General features: G+C 39.8%; 2 protein-coding genes across 2 annotated transcripts in view; both read left to right on the top strand.

The window, feature by feature from the left end:
• Positions 1–728: 728 nt before the first annotated feature.
• dgat2 (diacylglycerol O-acyltransferase 2) lies at positions 729–10,972 on the top strand. The gene is made up of 8 exons (XM_084074537.1): positions 729–889; positions 1,985–2,113; positions 2,390–2,497; positions 2,943–3,013; positions 6,354–6,558; positions 7,057–7,231; positions 8,808–9,007; positions 9,509–10,972. The coding sequence occupies exons 1-8, from the start codon at positions 844–846 to the stop codon at positions 9,661–9,663; spliced, it is 1,089 nt and encodes a 362-aa protein (XP_083930663.1). The 5' UTR covers positions 729–843; the 3' UTR covers positions 9,664–10,972.
• Positions 10,973–14,475: 3,503 nt separating this feature from the next.
• The window catches only part of uvrag (UV radiation resistance associated gene), a 105,767-nt gene continuing 100,059 nt past the window's right edge, over positions 14,476–20,183 (top strand). Inside the window, exons 1-2 of the mRNA XM_084073275.1 lie at positions 14,476–14,813; positions 19,305–19,422. Of these exons, the coding sequence (XP_083929401.1) occupies positions 14,703–14,813; positions 19,305–19,422 (229 nt within the window). The 5' untranslated portion in view covers positions 14,476–14,702. The remainder of the gene's footprint in view (positions 14,814–19,304; positions 19,423–20,183) is intronic.

Below are 20,183 nucleotides of genomic sequence, written 5' to 3'. Positions count from 1 at the left end.
GTGATACTCTCTTTAAAAATATTCTGGGGGGGACCCCCAGACAACCGGTTTGAGGGCGGGGTTAGTGACACTGAGCCAGGGGCCTCATACTACGGTTCGCCTAAGGCCTCCAGATCCCTAAGTCCACCCCTGCACATTATCTCTATAGTCAAGTGATCAAGACAGATCCGTCAGATTTTTCATATTCCATCCTGATTGGCAAATTTCCAACATTGCTGGCCCACAATAACCTACCTACTTGACCTGGCGGATATAATCTCCGAGGAGCACTTTTTCTAGTGTCACTAGTGTCACTTTTTCTAGTCTTTGTGTCAAACAAACAATGCAGCTGGCAAAATGTTCTTAGAGTAGGCTACACCTACTACTACACCTAAAAAAAAAACCGCACACAATACTAAGGTAAATATGACCTATGACATATGACAAACACACGACCATTGAGTTGAGTAGCTGCAGACGCACGTGACTGCCATTTCTTGATAAATATAAGGTCCCCTCAGTGAGGGGGTCGCAGTGAGGGGTTGCACGTTGCACCGGCACCGGCGGTCCGTTTGCATCGCTTCAGTTTCGCTTGGCTTGCTAGAATAGGAGGGAGGGCATCGACTAGACTCACTGACTGGCACTAGGGGGCACAAGGGCATTGACTCACTGCTGGCGTCAACCCATACTAGGGTTCATGCCCACGCCGTGCTCTGGCTCCTCCCACACTGATTAAATGCACGCACCGCGGGTTAATCCACTGCAGTCCTGAAGGCAGTCATGCTGTAGAGGTTTACTCCAACTAGCCAGACCAGCAGCAAACATTTCTGATTTCTGACTCTTTTGTCATCTAAGCGCTCAAAAATGAAGACCATGCTTGCTGCATATTCCGGTCGCGGTGGCCTCAAAGGTAAGACTCAATCAATTAAATTTGGTTCCATATTATGTCCAAACAAATATGAACTATTCCTCTTGTGTGCAAACGTTACCATGGTTGATCGTTTATAAACGTCTGACAACTCGAAACTGTTCGAAACAATAGGTGCCCGAACAGTTTCGAGATGTCAGAAGTTATTAGCCTACTTTCATGGAATGTGTAGAATTCAAACAAATCTGAACTTTGTGACAAGAGGTGAGGAGGTCTGTGACTGATGGAGCATTAGTTGACAAGGGGAAAAAAAAGAAAAAGAGGGGGGGATTGCAATTTATGAAAAACAAAATAGCCCATATAGGATTCTGATAAGCATTTTGTTTGACACCTGTGTGTGTGTGTGTGTGTGTGTGTGTGTGTGTGTGTGTGTGTGTGTGTGTGTCACAAACCACTTCCAGCAGAACTTGCACATTTATGGTATTCATTATATCTGTACTTAACTTGTCAGACGTGGCTCAGCTCCCTGTACAGTAGATGATAGGGAATAGACCCCCAGTTGAACCTGTAGTAGACTGTTTGTGGTCTCTCACTTTTGGATCTGCCCAAAGAAAGCCCTGAGGTGGTAGTGTTATAGTGTTTCTGCATCATGTTCATTCAACAGCATGGCATTGGTTATTTTAAGTCTGCACAGATGGGATTAAGTAACTGTTGTCCTGAAGGGACTATCTGCTCCTTAGTGGCTCTGTGTGTACCGTAAGCTCAACCAGCTTTAGTCCATCTAATGCTCTGGACTTCCCACACCGTCTACACATATGTAGCTGTTTGGGTTGTTTGGCATTTCTTTTATGGTCTGTTTAATGGATATTGCTGGTGAGTAACTCAAGTCTCTATAATGACTTGGGATTGACTGAGTTATGTTGATATTAATTGTATTCGGTGGCACATTCTCTAACCTGTAATACTCACCAGCATTATTAATTATTTTATCGTTCAGGGGCTCATTATTGTCGTACATTATTATTGTTTACTCTTTTACAAATTATTTTGTTTAACTTAGCTTCAGTGCTTTGATCTTATAGAATCGCAAAATGAGAAACACTAATGTCTTTGCTCTCTCTTGTTGTTTGGCCCCAGGCACCAGATCCAGCATCCTCTCTGCCCTACAGGACCTGCCCTCCGTTCCCTGGCTCTGCCGATCCAAGATGGAGAAACACCTGCAGATGCTCTCTGTGCTGCAGTGGGTCATTTCATTCCTTGCCCTGGGTGAGTGACTGTGTACTGCATGCACCTGTAAAACGTAATGTTGGCTTGTGGTCTCATTAGTCTCTTTGCAGTGTTAGCTTGTGGCTTCATTAGTTTCTTAGAAAAGTTGAGGTCAATCCGCTAATAAGCCCCCTTCACCTCTGGCTCTTGTACTAGTTTAGACTTAGTGTTGTTGACATAATGGCTAGTTATGGATCTGTGTCCATTAGGACCTTTTCAAGAAACTGATTACTTGTATACAGTACATTGGACCTGTGTCCTACTCTTTCCCTCCAGGTGCTTCCTGCACTGGGCTTTTGATCTACATGTTCAGCACTGACTGCTGGATCATCGCTGCCATTTACACTTCCTGGCTCGCCTTTGACTGGAACACCCCGAAAAAAGGTAAGCCACCTGTGTAAATCAACTTATATACATTTTGCATGCTTTAGGTTTAAATGAGTAGTTCACCCCAAAAAATCAATTACACAACCCATTGTTTTTGTCGCATTCCTAAGCTAATCATTTGATGACTGGCAGAGTCTCCAGTGGTAGGAGACTTGCAGAGTCTCCATTGACTCTGCCGGTCATCAAATTATTGGCAAAGGAATGCGACAAAAGCAAAAAGATCTCCATGAATGAAAGGCTTGTGTAATTGATCGAAAAAAAAGTACTTTTTTGGTTTAACTACTACTTTAACATGCTTTTTTTTTTATATACATAGAACCTGAAAAATGTTATTGGAGGCTTAGAGTCACATGTTGGGTATTGTATTTGTATAGGCAGTATAGACAAGTGGCTGGATTATTGATTAGGGCGATTAATTAAAAAACATATATTTTCTTTGTAGGTGGCAGGAGGTCGTCTTGGGTAAGGAACTGGACAATATGGAGCTACTTTAGAGACTACTTCCCTGTCAGGGTAGGTCAATATCTGCCTCATGCATTATGTTTGCATCAAGACTTTCTCACCGTGTGTAACTGTAGGTTGCACAATACATGTATTGTGTATGACTCAAACATGTCCCTCAGTGTGTGGCTGTTAATTTATCTCTAGATAATTGATCTGACATCAAATGTGACCCTAACTAATAATGCCTTTTCTGCACAAAAGTAGTTTTGTGACAGCTGTAGCAATAATACGTTTTTATATTTGTAGGACTTTTAAAGACAACAGGGATTAATGGTCCAGTTCAGGTCCTGTAGCAAAGCTGGCAAGTATTAAATCTAAGACAAGGACTAGACACTGTAAACACTACAATAAAATAAAAAGGACGAGAAATAAAATACAAAAAAAAAAGGAAACAACCTATTGAAACAAAAAATACAGGAAAAATGGAAACGTTAAAGTATCGCTTGTTATAAGATTACTGGTCGATCCGCCGTCCAACATGCCACCGTTCATTATTTATTGCTATTTAACATTCATCATCTTACGTTTACCAAACATGTAAGACAAACATTCTGTTTTGAACCGATGCTAAAGATCATCAATATTACCATCGATTATGCTGTTGCCCAGCAATGAACAGACTCGACATTGATAAGATTATCAGGGGAGAATCCAGTATCAACTGTTTACTCCAGGCTGCTCCTTGTCTCATGTTGAGTAATGCAAGGTCTTGACGTGGGTTAGGCGTTTTAGACTTTGTCCAAACAGATAGGCAGCAGCACACGACAATGCTGAGTTGTTTTTTGTTGTCTTCACTGCATCTTGAGATCGGAGTACAGTCCTAGTTGAGGTGAAAAGGGGAAGCCTTATCTCTCTCACACACACACACACACACACACACACACACACACACACACACACACACACACACACACACACACACACACACACACACACACACACACACACACACACACACACACACACACACACACACACACACACACACACACACACACACACACAGTGTGTAGTTGTTCATGGTTCAAATCTGTGGTATTGTAGCCTTTTACAGAAATCCCACAGTAAAATCCTGTGTTAAATGTGTACACTCTCAGTTAGAAATGGATGAATTACAGTAACACTGAGGTTTTACTGTGCAGTCAGTGTTTGGACTGTAAAAAAAACTGTAGTTTTTACTTATCTGTAAGGTGTCAAATTATAATTCATGGGAAATTAAATGGATAATGGAAAACAAAACGTGTTTTAATTAAATAAAACACTAAAGAAAAATGTATCAACTACAGTACGTTGATGGATTTGGGACCAAACATTTAGTCCTTTTGAACACATACACCCCCACCAGGTCACCACACACTTTGTATCTGATTACCAAAGACAATATCATAGATGCCACGTAGGCTTGGATATTTAAGGTTGATTTATACTTCAACAATTGACACATTTTGCATCAATTTACTTTCAGTTGAAAGTGTGTTTTTGTTGTACGATACGACATATCAACAAAGTATACATCAGCCTTTAGTCCACACCGTTTCTACCATTATGGTTCTTCTCATTGTCCTCAATGACTGCTCTCATTCACTGAAGTAGCTGAGCCCCCGACTCTGCAGAATACAAATCAACTCAATGCTTTCATGCAGCTGGTGCAGTTAACCTCATATTCTTGGTTATTGTATGGCCCATGTGATATCAAAATGAACTCCTGCTCAAATTTGATTGTAGCAGTTTCCATGTCAAAACTGAGCATGTTAATCTTCACATTGAAGCGTGAAAGTCCCCAACGATGAATAAAGGGGAGAATTTGCAGTAGCAATCTTTGGAGCCTGAACTTTGCTTATCAATGTGGTCTGTACTTTGAGCACTGTGTAGGTGTGACTAGACTGATGTCATGATTCTATAGTCATGAAAAAGAAGACAGACATGCACACCCCAAACCTAAAATTGGGCAGGTGCTGAGCGATGATCAGTGCAGGAAAGCTTTTACAATTATTATAGAAATAATAATAATAATAATAAAACGGTCACACCCTGAAGGGCTCCAAAGATAAAGTGCTTTATTGCACCCAAGAAATCGGTGACGTTTCACGCTACATGCTCTTCATCAGACACACAGTGAACACACTTCAGTGTGCGAGCGTTTTATTATGATTCTTTAGTCACCCAGAAGGTTGATGCTGTTTCTGTCTAGTATTGTCTTTATAAGAAATCTCTGTAATTAAATGAAGGCCATAATCCAGTTGTACCCTTTGTAGTAATTTCTACAAAACATTAGCTAAAATATGTCAATCTATATGCAGTAAATTTGCTTTTGAAATGGGATCACTCTTTATTGTCTTTATCTATTATGTTGGAAGTTGCTGTCCTCAAGGGTTAGAAACCGAGAAGGGACACATCCGGAGCTAAACTGAGTCCTTGCTAGTGTGGATGAGACATGTAACATAAAACAAGACCCTACCCTATACTATTTCTGTGTTAGTTTATTTAAAATATCCCTTAAATTGAAAAAGTCAAACGACAACAAAAGTGTTAAACACTGAAAAGAGTTAAAACCCTCTTGTTTTGCATGACATAGTATGGTGAGCACATCTCGGTGCTTACGCTGACCAGCAGGCTGCTGTTGTTGGTTTGCCTGCATCCCCATATTTTCTCCTGTTAGTATACATGCTGGTAAATGCTTGTAAGACATCTCTATTGGGCCCCCCAAAAGGTATTCCATTGAAACGGCTACCACACCACGCCACCCATCCCCACTGAAACTCGCTAATACGGTTATGCAACAGCCATGTTTGATTCACTACTGTGGGAGACCTTGCCCAAAGTACACATCAGACTAGATCCAAAGCGACATGGTGTACAGTTTAAATTTTATCCACAAAACTGCCACTTGTTATTCTGATTTATTAGAGACGCCATTTCAGCATGAAACCGTGTTGCCCTCCTGATAAGAGAGTGTGAAATGTGTATGCAAAACGTAATTGTCACATGTTGTTTTTTGGTGCTGTGGATTTTAACAGGCACAGGGCAAATATGCAATGTATAGAACATATAGTGTTGCAGCAGTCAGTGTTTTATGGCTGTGCATGGGCAGATAGAGCAGGTTGTACCAGGACGTATGGAGCAGGCTGTACCAGGAAGGACAGATAGAGCAGGGCCATATACTTAAAGTGTTGAATGATAAGGATGTCCAAGTTCTACATACACGTTTTGTGCAAATTGTATGTGCTTGCTCACACACTCTTAACTCTGCTAAGAACTGAGTTTGTAAGTTTAGTCTTGCACTTGCTACAAACATGACATGCATACAAATTAATCCAACGCTGTCTGTTTTTGTCTCAATGTTTTGTAGCTAATTAAGACCCATGACCTGCTGCCTAGCCGGAACTACATCTTTGGCTACCATCCACATGGCATTCTCTGTTTTGGTGCTTTCTGCAACTTTAGCACAGAAGCCACAGGCTTCACCAAGAAGTTCCCAGGAATAAGGCCCTCCCTGGCTACTCTGGCGGGAAACTTCCGTTTCCCAGTTCTGAGAGACTACCTGATGTCTGGAGGTAAGGAATTCCTAGGGAGGAGGCGTCTGATAATGCTAACTGTATCTGCAAGAGGACACTGAGCTTTGTCCTATTGCCCAGCTGAAATGGCCTCTGGTTACCTGTATGTGTTGATACAGTAGACTTGATTCAGCTTTAAGTCATTATTTTATATTTTGACATTAACACAATATATTGTGATTTAAGATTACTGTATTGGGACAACTTGTTGTGAATTGGCAATAATACAAATTGAATTGAAATTCACCATGGTTTGTTTGAGACTGCATGAGTTGAGCATCACTAGAATTTACTAATAACTTGCTTATATGTAACATTGTTCATGTTGTGCCCCCCCCCCCCCCACCCAAAAAATGTATAAATAATTTATATTTATAGTGCTTTTTGCAAGACTCGATGCTTTAGTTTACACTCGAATGGGTCAGTCAGTAGACTTGTTGCTTCTTTAAGGTAATCCAAATAATTTATTGCAACTAATAAGTTATATATTTTACCCAGGTATCTGTCCAGTAAACAGGAACTCCATTGACTACCTGCTGTCATATAATGGCACGGGCAATGCTGTGGTCATTGTTGTTGGGGGAGCTGCAGAGTCTCTGGACTGTGCACCTGGCATGAACAGTGTCACCCTGATGAAGCGCAAGGGCTTTGTGAGGCTGGCCCTCCAGAAAGGGTGAGATGATACACCAAAGTCCACAATGAATACGTAGAATTGAGACCCATAAACCCTGAAGCAACAATCTGAGTAAAATCTACCTCAGTTTTAATGTAACTCTTGAGTGTTCAAATATAACCAAATGGACCAGTAAAGGTGGCTGCATGCTACCATTTTAGGTGATCACCCTTTCACCTTTTAGGTGGAAACGTTTCCACCTAAAAGGTGATTTTGATACTAGGCGCTCATAGTCGGGTGATGTCCATTTGCTTTCTGCTGCGCTCTGTTCCGTGTCTCCCCTCTGTTTCACAACACTGTTCACAATGTGCCTGTGTGAACCCATGGGGACTGCCCACCCAACTTCTAGACCAATCACAGTGGCAGGGTGATTTCGGTTAGTAAAAACAGAGATGTGTTGAGATGAGCGGCGAGTCACTTATCACCGCGGCTCAGTGACGTCATGTTGTTGTTTTCCAACCTCCATTTGTACACTCTTTGGAGTAAATCCTAATTTCACACTGAGGATTTTGCTGTGTAACATTCAGTCCCACAGGAAAGCAAATGGGTTCGGTTTTGCTGGGTTATGTATCAAGTTTGGTACTGGATTAACCTATATATTCTCAGTTTTTTACTTTGGCTAAAGAAGCTTAGAGCTTGTTAATAGGAAATACAGTTTGTCAGACCTCCATCCTTGCCAACTAGGGTATTTTTCAAATAATGTGTGATTGTGGGTCATTTGTCTGGAGCTGTAAGCACAGAGTTAAGAAACTACTAAATCTTAAGCAACACATAGGTCCTTACTGAATATTGTTAGTTTTCAGTACATTTAATCTGAAATGGTATTTATTAATACCAGGACGTTAAGCCTGTTTTTTTTTTGTGGAATTGTGTTTTTATTGACAAAGCACTACTAAGGGATTGGTTATTCCTGATACCTGTATTGGTGAATGATAGTGAAAATAACAAGCTTCCAATAAAATCAGAAACTTGTGAAGTCCTGTTTTACAGATTTAAAGAAACCCAATATTATGAAAATATCTTGAGTAATACTTGTAGCCATTCAAAACAAGTCACAAAAAGTATAACAAAAACTTGGGACATTTCTGCTTACAATGTTTGGTCAGGGAAATGGTATTATTATTATTAATAATAATATGTATTATAGGGCATGGTATTTCATTGGTTGTGTAATAATCCAAATTATATTAGGTATTCTTGCTCAAATATCTGATATCTGAAATCACAATGTTGCTTTTGATAATTTTGTTTGTTTTTGTTTCTAGCAATTAGCGTCGCAGCTTGTGTCTGTTTTGTATGCAGAAAGAGCATGTTATCGTTGCTGTCGGGTGGAAACCTTGTATCTCAATATTTCAGTTTTTATGTTTTTTTCTTAAATGAATGCCCTACTTTGAAGAGTTGTGACAAAAAAATACCGTAACTAAATTGTAGTTATCCATTGGAACATGGGTTCCTTTTTCCATTTCCTGAAAAGTAACCATTTTGGACATGCAAGGTTTCCACCTGACGCAAAGGTTTTCTGGTATATTTATGGGGGAAGGAGTCTTGCTCAGTAATCTCTTCTTTCCTTCCCCAGGTCTGATCTGGTCCCAGTGTACTCTTTTGGGGAAAATGATGCCTACAAGCAGGTGATCTTTGAAGAGGGTAGCTGGTGGAGAAATGCCCAGAGGAGACTGCAGAAGATCATAGGCTTTGCCCCCTGCCTATTCCATGGATGTGGTCTTTTCTCTGACTCCTGGGGCATCGTGCCTTATTGCAAACCTATCACCACCGTAGGTGAGGAAATGTGTGTGTGTGTGTGTGTGTGTGTGTGTGTGTGTGTGTGTGTGTGTGTGTGTGTGTGTGTGTGTGTGTGTGTGTGTGTGTGTGTGTGTGTGTGTGTGTGTGTGTGTGTGTGTGTGTGTGTGTGTGTGTGTGTGTGTGTGTGTGTGTGTGTGTGTGTGTGGACGGACGGACCAATTGCCATTCTTACACAGCCCCTCACTGTCGCTAGCAGGACTAAAATATAATTGATAATGTTGTGTGCAGCCACCAACATGGACTGAAAATGTCAAAATGACAGTCGTTCTTTATTTGAGGAAAACCATTCATTTAAAAGGTTATTACAGGACAGTTACCAGCAGTGGAAGTTTGTTAACAGACCATCCACACTGTCAATATTTGCTCTGTTCAGCCTCAAGGATACAGTATATTAATGGTTAACATTGCAGCGCTTAACAAATTCATGCATGATTAGTGCTTCCTTTTGATTTTGTCCTTTTTTTGTTTGTTATATAGTTGGAGAGCCAATCACCGTGCCAAAAGTTGAAGAGCCTACTCAAGATATGGTGGATATGTACCATGCCATGTATATCAGGTCCCTCCGGTGCCTTTTCGACAAGTACAAGACGCGCTTTGGTCTGAAAGAGAGTGATGTCCTGTTTGTCCAGTGAAAGAAAAGAGGGCCCCTCTGGAACGTCTGAACTGGGAGGACTGGGACAGAGTCTTCACAACAATCCCATCTAAAACTGTGCCTGTGGCTCTGACTTGTCTCTAGACTGCAAACGCTATACATGAGCATGTATGTAAATAAACCCTTGCTCTCAGCATTGTCACGGACATACTGTAAGCATAGTTCCTCCTCAACATAGGGCAGGTTTGAGAAAATGATGGCCTGAGAGAATGCCCTCTCTTGCTGATGGTGTCACATTTAACAGTTAATTAGTCTCAGTTCCACTGCCAAAGAAGTGTCCTTCTACTGATGTATGCAATATCTATAGTGGTTGGCATCGTCTGAAGAGAGGGGGCATAGTTTGGACTATGAGGAACTGCTTGTCAGGAGTGATGGCAGATCAGTTTAACAAGATGGAGCTGCAAGGTAACGTACAAGAAGTGCCAAGGTGTTCCAACCATGTGTTCTTGTAATTTTCCTACAAATCTTGAAACCTATCGTTTTGAAACGCACACAATGCAACTGGGAGGAACAACTTCACTGTTGGGTTAATATACCCAATGATTGAGCCAAAGATCCAATGATTGTCCCCCCCTACTGTATGTGCATGCATATCAAAGAAAGTTGAAAGTGACGGAATTTTGGATTCATGCTATGAATGTGCCAAATATGTGTATTTGTGATTGTACGATGCCACAAAGTATTAATTGTATTCTTAGGAGAGGAAAACGCAGGGTCTAATGATTTTCAGTGAATATTGTTGCACTTTTTTGTACTGTATTCTTGATTTGTGCTTAGCTTGTTTTTCCATTCCGCCGGTGACCATGCCCACATGGGTGTTTTGACCTGGGCTGCCTTGCATCTCCAAGTGTTTTGAAACGTAGTTCACAAAGAGAAAGTGTTATTGTGGGTGGAAATCCTGATGTTTGATGTCTGATTACGGGGCAGTCTTTTTCCACATGTATAATCACTAGGGTGATGTATACTGTAGCAAAGAGGAAGGCATCACAAAGGTCATGTCTTCTTAAAGCTATCTCTAATACCCATAAGGGGTCTTAAGGTGTCACTACTCACTAATACACAATGTATGGGGGTTAAAGTTTTTACCCCGGGATCGCCAAAAATGTCAGTTTCTGGAATGCTGTTAAGATTACTACCTGGTAAAAAGTGTCAATTGAAATGTAATTTCCTTTGGATTCACCAAGTGACTTCTTGCAAAGAGCAGTGTACACAAGTCTCTAATTCCTGTGCAATACATGCAAGCAATAAACCCATCCTGCCTGTATTTAAATTAAACCTTTTTTATGTTTTCAGAATGAGATGTGTGCATTATTGTTCTCATCAAACTACATACTGTACACAATCTACTTCTGATACGTTATCTTTTCATTTATATTTGAACATGTTCATTGATGACGTATACTAGGCTTAAAAAATTGAAAATATCTTCATAATTTAAGTATTCAAGTATAAGTATCTTTTCCACGTTAGCATGAGCTGCAAATAATTTTAACACACTATTATAGGAATATTATTAAAGTGATATTTTATGGTCAAAACTAAAGTTTTTTTGTGAATCAAAGATCTATTTTCAGATAGTAACCAACCATGTCTCCCCAACTCTTCAATAAACAGAAAAAGAAATTCAGGTGGGTTGCCAATTTCAGTACCCTTTTATAAGCTGCAAATGTATTATGTTCCCGTTCCAATTTTGTCATCACTTCAAATTTCACTTGTTTACTGTGTGTCTTGTACGAGTTCTTGGTTGGATAACATTACTTACAAGATAAGTACATACGATTATATAATGACACCTTTCACACGAAAGAGTTAAGAAAAAAGTGTTCAGGTGAGGGGAGAAACCCTGGAAGGGCTCATAAGAGGACATCGCCTTTTCTTTACATTACATAATGACGTTTTATGAACACATAAAATACAAGTCATAAAAATAGAGAAAGAAAAAAAGACAGAAAAAAAACAGATGCACAAACACAAATCAGTTAGTTAAAAAAGACAGAACTGTAATGTAGATGCCTATCGATGAATTACCTATGCTGGCACTCAGTTTATATATATATATATATATATATTGTTTTAAATCAGATAAGGAGGATGGGGAAGTAAGGTGGAAATGGGCATTACATAATGAGACGCCTCAGTAATTTATACAACACTGCCCCATAGTGGTGTAACTGAGGGCATGTAGAAGATTTGCCCGCCTGCCTGTATGGGAATTGGAGTTGGTGTGGAAACTGGAAAGGCACTCTTATATTTTATAAAAGAAGATACATGTTTGAAGGATGTTTATATTAAACATTTTTTAAATGTTACAATTTGCAAATAGAGGTGAGGACGGTTCCCTGAAATTTTAACTTGATGCTAATCTAACAAACTGTACAATACAATATTACAATATGTAAGGTAAGGATACTTAGCTATAATATAGGGTAAGCAAACAGATTATGTTGCAAAATGTCCAGATTTTCCTTATGATTAAAAATAAAAGGTAGTGATACTTTCTTTGACACTGAATCAATCTACAGTATTACTCCCAAGAAGGTGAAGCTACAGTACTCTGTTAATTTGCCTGCCCTCGATAAAGAGCTTTGCTTCCTCTGTATCATGTTTTTCTACCTGAGAATATTATGAAAATAGATTTTTTAATATTTAGTGACAGTTTGTTTAGTTAAATCATTTCGAACGTGTGTGAAGACCACGGTTAGCCTCATTTTCTGTTAATTAAAGAGCTGGAGAGACAGGGACAGGGGAACAAACAGTCTATATAGCAATACTTATACTATGAGAGTATATATATATATATATATATATATATATATATATATATATATATATATATATATATATATATATATAGCTATTCAAAAACTAAATAAATTACTGGATGTTTAAGCTTTTTAAAAGGTAGGTTAAGTGATATTTTGTGGTTTTAAAAAAGCGTGTTTTTTGTGTGTGAAAAAGCTAAAGCTCTATTCTGATAGTAGTGTCCGGGACTCCGGGACTCCGGGACTCCTACCCGGTCCTCAGAGTTACTACAAGGGGTCTGTGAAACTTTTATGTGATTAGTAAAATGTGTGAAAACACACATTATCCAACATAATTAGCAAAGATAATGTGCAAACAAACAAACAAACAAACACATTTAATTTACACAACACTGATGACAGTGCAGTGAAAAAGAACTATGAAGCCATCAAAGCTGCAGCATCACTTGGTCCATAGTCACATAATAGGAAAAACCTGTGGAATACTTCCAAGTGAATAGTTACCAGCAACACTCCTCCAAGTGGATGCTTTTTAATGTACCCTGGGTTTGGGGAAAACTGCATTTTCCTACTATGCACATGGGCATGGAATAAAAAAAAATATCTAAAACATGTACATCCATTGATGCGTTTAAGGGCATCATAAAGGATGTGATGAAGGAGGCATGCCATTGTTTTTCTTGAGAGGCCATTATATGGTTATTTTACTTCTTTAATGATTAATTGTGGATTATATATTTGTATATGATACATGTATGTTGCATATTATGTTGTATTTTAATGTTTTGTGATTTGTGTTATTTTTGAGCGGTGTAGCCGCTCCTATAAGTGGGGTTGGTACCCATGACCCATCCTTTGTGAAAATTTGTCTTTCGCTGTACTGTGATTGGCTGATAAGTATTCAGACCCTTTGCTCAGTATTGTGATTGGCTAGCGAGACGCATGATGAAATTCATAACCTATTATAAATAGCACCACGCACTTCAAAAAAATCACTTTTTCTTCCATCACTGTGATGACCTTAAATAACACAGGTCACTTCACACTGGGTGTGATTTTTTATATTGCTACCTTGGCCAGGCCTCTCTTGTAAAATATATTTCTGATCTCAATGGGACTTCCTGGCAATAAGCTAAGCTTTGAAAGCCTCTTATGTCGGATGGAAGGCTTAAAAATATATATGAATATGCAACACAATGTTATATAATATATAGGCCTGTAGTGGGGGTCCCTGCTCTTACAGTAAACAGACATTTCAGGTGGGTTGCCAATTCCATTCAATCAGGAGAGAGCTCATTTCTTTGTGTCATCCAATTTCACCTGTTCATCCTGTATCCTGCATGATGAGTTCCCTCTCCAGTCCTGATTGGATGGAATTGGTATCCCGACCTGAAAATGCATTTTCTGTTTACTAATGAGCTGGAGAGACAGGAAGACCCTATTTAAACAAAAACAAATATCACCTTAAAAGAAAGAAAAAAAAAGTCCATTACTGCATCAAAAGTAATCAACAAATTATGCTATAAAAACTGGTCAAACATTGCCCAAAATGTCAAATAGTATTAGGAAGAGGCAGAAATTCAGAAAATAGCCGATCTACAAGCTCTGTGGAACTACTATTCAAACTAAATTGAATGCCTCAATTCCTACTAAGTTCTTATCGGGGTGGGGGGGGGTCCCAGTTCAAATATGATTATTTTGGGAAGTCATCACAGCATGAAAAGCATGAGAACCAGAGAAGACAACGGGACCGTTATCGTACTCAATGAGGACTGTCACTTGCAGGTCACGCTGGGCCGTGCGCGGTGACACTTCCTCGTAATTTAGCAGCTCTGACAGCTTTTCACGAAACTCCGCCCCGTCGTTCAAGACCGACAGCCAAACTGTCGAATCACAAGACGCACATTCCGCGGGAGGCGACGCCTTTGCCTGAGCGACGCGAGTTTGAGCCTATCAGCCACGCGCATTCTTGGCTTCAACCGGAGATGGATTTCCCCGAAGCAAAGGGGTAGCAAAAAGAGCTAGTTTGTTTATGCCCCCTTTAGCCAGCTGACAGCTCCTACACACTGTGCTGCCTCTGTGCCTCCACACATTCCCGTGCACACGTTTCCTTCTGTGAACAAGCGTCGCAAAGCCCTCCAACTCGAGTGTCTTTATTTAATGCCCCCCCAGGAGGAGAATGGGGTGTTTGTTGTTCTGAATGAAGCGGACGCGCTGCTGCTGCTAAGGTGCCGATAGACAGACAGACAGGGGGAGGATGAGCTCCACCACCGGCCGGGATGTCGCTATCCCCGCCGCCTCTGTCAACAGCAACGCCGGAGCCTCCTCGTCCTCGCGCCCGCTGCACGTAGAGCTGACATCCCAGCAGGTATGATGACACCTAGCACATGATGCACGTGACCCCGCACGGGGAACAGGTTTCATCACAGCGTTACTCATTAACTGTACAGATTGTGTGTGCGATAAGAGGCACAGGAGGCCCGCTGAAGCTAAACTTGAGCTAGTTTAGCTACTGTGGCTAACTGGTTAGCTCACTGGTTCTCAAGCCTTTTAGAGGTCTCCCCTTAACTCTGACAGTATACAAACAGTATTCCATTTGTTAACTGTCAGAGTTACAGACTTGTAAGGAACCCAGATAGTGCCTACTGCCTAGAATCCTTTTACCACTGGGTTAGCTCACTGGAGACCAGTGGTGTTGTTGTTCTGTCTCTTCAAAACAAACAAACAACTTGGCTGATGTTGACTGTTCTTTAAAAAAACATGTCTTCACAGGCAGTCTGTTGTTCTTATGTTCAATATTGCTATTATTTTGTGAGGACCAACTTATGCATGAGGCTTGTAGGGCAACTTCATGGTTTACTGTCTGTCAGCACTGTATGACATCCACATCATCAGACTCAAGCTCAGGTGACAGCCTGGGTCAGCTGGAGGAATAATGGTGTGTCGCCTCTTGAGGCTTGGCTCACAATCACAAACTATACAGTCTCATCTCTCATGCACAAGACAATGTCATAGATTCATTCAGGGATTCAAGGGTGGCCATTCATCGTAAATGCAGAATCCATTTCATTCATTCCTTTTGAATTACACACAGTGACAGACCCATAACTTTGACTGTAGGTCATTTGAGCCAAACCTATAAAACAAACGAGTGGCTTTGGGTCACTAAACAAAGCTTTAGAAGTAAAGTAGTATGTTCTGGTATATGCACATTTTTGCTCATTTCAGATACTGAGATATCAGTCACCGCTGGCATTCCTGTAATTCCTGTAACTTGTGTGTATTCTGTTCTATATATGCCTTTTAATTGACTGTGCCCATTTTGGACATTTTAAAATGCTAATATTTATCATCCAGTAATTTGGCCAATGTTAAATCATCCAACATCTAGTTTGCACTTTCCACCAAACCTCTTTATAATGAACCTAAGCATGACAAATCAATGGCTCCTGACAGTCAAATCCAAAACCTGTAGGCTAAACTTAGTTCTCTGACAAGTAGTATGAGGCTGGTGTTTGCGCTGCTGTTTACTCAGCCTTTTTAATTTGTATCTTGTGGACATAGGAATGAGTCATCATCACTTAGTCGTTGACATCCTGTTACTGTATATTGTGATGACACGCCATATGATAGTAATCTTCTATGTAAGGTGTCTGTATCTGCATCTGCAATTCAGTAAGTGCAAGAACGGCTAACCAATGTTGCTACTCAATGTTACACCAATGCTATTTATTATATGCATTGCAATGTTAGCGTTTATTTTCATTGTTATTCATACAAACAAATGGGAAACATTAAATCATATAGTTAAATTGGTATAATTGTGTGCTATGAAAACACTTACTATACCTTACTATGTTGAAGTACACATAATTAACATAAAGAGTCCAAGAAAGAATATTGTTACAGTAGATATACTCGTATACATACACTTTTGTTTATATTGTAAATGTCTTTAATTATTTTCATAATCACCTTCCCTTGCTGAGTGGTTAAAGCACGTATCACATAGGCTCTGATTCCTGAGTCCCGGGTCTGATTCCCGAGCCTGACGGACCTTTGCTGCATGTCATTCCCCAACTCTCTCCCTGTTTCCTGTCTCTCTTCACTGTGTGGATTATCAGTAAAGGCAGAACCTTATTATTAAAATAATAATGATAATCCTTCGCTATAGCGATTTGTGAGAAAAATGGCTAAAGTGGTGGTGTAATATGGCAATGTATCATATGGTTAGAAGACCAACAGCTGTTGTCTGTGCTGTCAGTAGTTCTATTACTTTGTGAACAGGATGAAGATTTAGATTGTGTTAGTGGACTATATATATATATATATATATATATATATATATATATATATATATATATATATATATATATATATATATATATATATATTATATATATATTTTTAGGAGTCAATAAATGACAAAGTGAAACAAGCAAATCAGAATAATCCAGTTTTTAGCATTATTATAGATTATTATTATTATTTATTTTTACAACATTCTGGTATTGCTATCTTTATTGGAGAAATCTGAATATAACGGAATTAACTGAATTAACATCCTTCCAATTTGATATGAGAAACACATTTTAGCTCATTTTTGTGCTTGTATATCAAACAGAGATGGCTTTGGCTCAATCTCAGTCTCATTTAACACTAGATTTACTATACTTCTCAATACATTTCCCACCTTTCCATTCATAAACTATTGTTAAAATATTGTGCCACCAAAAGGAGTGCATACAATGAAGATTTCACTTTAGTTCAGTTACTTGGATAATTTCCACTGTGCAGAACATTAGTATGCCTAAACTTTATAATTGTAAACTAGTAAAACCACTCTTTCTCCCCAAATCAAGAATCCAGAAAGACATTTGAGCCTGTAATGTGATCAAATGACGCATGCTATAGCTGTTGGGTAGTTCATGGCAGATTGACTGGGAATCTTTAGGATATCCATTTTTGTTTGTATATCACTGTTATTTTTTACTGTTGCAGTGTGTGTTTGTTTAGTTGGTCTCCAGCAGCCCCATGATGCATCACTTTATGACATCAGAGACTAGAATACTGTCTCTTTTGTTTCTAGCTTTCTTTTGTAGATATGGACATACATACATTTAGACTCAGAGGGCCAGGATCATGACATTATGTGAAATCTCTTTCGTGATGGTAATTCATAAGTCTACTGAAGCTTCTGTATCTACAGAGACAGACCATACAAAAATCGAACTTTGATCTAGTAATGTCTGTTTATAAGGCAATTCCCTATACACAAGCTAGTCAATATGCGAACATGATTGTCGAATGTAGTACAGGTTTACTGGGTAATAATAGGCTTGCTCAGCCATATTGTGACTAGGTTTTTACCTATTCTCATCTACAGGTCCTTTTGATCCCTTTCAGACAGTAGTAACTATAAAGTGACCCCATGATCTTTGACCATTGTGCTTGTAGAAAATTCTCAATATGATATAACAGGAGTTCTAATGTGAGTTCTGTTTAGGTTGTTTTTTTGTTTGTTTCACTCTTGCGTACATTTGCTCCATACTGTCTTAGTATAGTCACTGCAACTTGTCTCTGCCTGTGGTCCAAAATTAACCCGTTCAAATATGTCCACTGACATTTTTTAAAGGGAAAAAGCCCCCACAGAACAAACAGTGTTTTTGTTTCGCCGGCCCATAATCTTATAGGGAATCCCATGACTTAGATTTAGCCCCAGTATGGCTGTGGTTATAGAGTGGAGGCTGGCTCTGCTGGTCAGGTGAGGAGAGCTGTCCTGTTGCTGTGACGTAGCCTCCCTGAAGCACTGTGGGACCTGAATGGCCAGTGTTCAGTCTGTTCACATAATTTCCTGTGTCCCATGCTTCGTGGAACCCCCAGACATCATTTGCGTCAACGTTTTACTTCATTTTATCTTCCAGAAATTGAAAGCAGTCTCTCCTTCCCTTTTATTTGGGAGACTTGTGGAAGCCTTGAGCTTTGGAGTTATATCCATACAGTGCTGGTTTATGTTGTGTTGTCGCGTGATTGGTACAGGGTTTGTGTAGAGCAGTCATGGATTTTATAGCTTGAAGCGTGCACAAAGACTGCTCTCAGAGCGTCATCGGTATGCTGGCTCCGGGCTTGGTTGACACAACGGGATTTATGAAACGGGGAGCACACGTGACCTCCGATTTCAAATGGAGCGTCTTTCCGTTGTAAGTTTGCTGCAAATGTGGATCAATGTTGTCAATGTAGTTAACATGTGACTGAGTGATTATCATGACTGACCACGCCTGCCAAGTTAATCTGGAGTTTATGTGAATAAAGGCCTGAAGATGTCATGCTTTTATTATGTGACCTTTTTATTTTATTAATAGCAAGCTGTTTATGTTGCCTTAGCGCTTATGTTCTAAAAAGCACTTCACTCTCCCTGTACCCCTTCTTGCCATGTTCTCTCGATTGATGCTAGCGACTGATCAAGATTTGGCTACTGCAGTGCAGACGTATCACTTGTTCTCATGTTCTGTTTCTTAAGTTTGTTTTTTCTTGACCACAACAAATGTTAAGAATGTAATTTATATACCCTGTTATTTTTTTTATACAGATGCGAGGTTCATTATTTGCCTGGTATGCTATAGTTTTAATGTTCAGATTAGAGTTATTTAGATGGATGCTACACTGTTTCTCTGCATGAGCATGTATGGGATTCTTTACCTACCATTGTAAGTCACTCTGGATACGAGTGTCTGCTAAATGCCTAGTAGTGCATTGTAACATTGTAAATACTCTAGCAATTACTGAGTGCATCACATTATGAACAATCATCCTAATTCTCCCTGTTTTTCTCTGTCTCTGTACCCCTCTCCTTGAACAGAGACGATTACGTCATCTTCGAAGCATTGCGGCCAGAAACATTGTCAACAAGAATGGTTCCCCGCTGCTGGACACATACTTCACCCTCCATCTCTGTATAGAGGACCGTATATCTAGAGGTCAGTAACACCCTCCACCTCTGTATTAGAAGATCGTATATCTAGAGGTCAGTAATGCCCTCCACCTTTCTGTAGAGAGGACTCTATGCTGTGACAACCATATGTACAGTAGAGGGCAATATCACCCTCCATGCTCCTCCTCTCCATTGAGGACTGTACTGTATGTAGAGGTCAGGAACACACTCCTCCTCTGTATAGACTAGAGGATCGTATATCCAGAGGTCAGTAATACCCTCGACCTCTATAGAGCAGTGGTTCTAAACCTGTCGTGTGGGTCAGGACCCCCAGGGGGGTCCCCAAATTATTTTGGTATGTCCCCAGATGATTAGCTTAATGTGCAACATTGTTTTATTACTCAACAGTTAACAAACCTACATACATACATTTCTAAAGTGACAATCTAAGGACTTTAAGACCCTTTTAATATATTTTTATTTTAACTTGTCAAATAATATAAGAAAGACCCAAACATTTTGAAAATAGACGATCTACTTCTTGTGTTGTGAGGCGTTTTGAGCTTGTAGATCTGCTATTTTCACAATATTTATCTGTGGAACCGAGGCCAACTAAATTTACTGCCTCAACTACTACATTCCAAGTACTTGTCAGGGTGGGGGGTCGCCAGTTCAAATGTGATTCATTTGGGGGGTCGCGGCCTGAAAAGGTTGAAAACCACTGCCACACTAGAGGACTGTATAGAGGTCAGTAACACCCTCCACATCTGTATAGAGGATTGTATATCTAGAGGTCAGTAATACCCT

This window comes from Gymnoscopelus microlampas (assembly GCF_963454915.1).
Source record: "Gymnoscopelus microlampas genome assembly, chromosome: 12".
Classification (NCBI taxonomy): Eukaryota; Metazoa; Chordata; class Actinopteri; order Myctophiformes; family Myctophidae; genus Gymnoscopelus; species Gymnoscopelus microlampas.
Note: the sequence above shows the minus strand (reverse complement) of the source record. Positions and strands in the feature narration are given on the sequence as shown.

Bases quoted from the DNA above. Each gene is read 5' to 3' on its own strand.
- dgat2 (XM_084074537.1), top strand. From the start codon at position 844: ATGAAGACCATGCTTGCTGCATATTCCGGTCGCGGTGGCCTCAAAG. The intron at 890-1,984 runs GTAAGACTCAAT...GTTTGGCCCCAG, and splicing joins CGGTCGCGGTGGCCTCAAAG to GCACCAGATCCAGCATCCTC. The intron at 2,498-2,942 runs GTAAGCCACCTG...TTTTCTTTGTAG, and splicing joins CTGGAACACCCCGAAAAAAG to GTGGCAGGAGGTCGTCTTGG.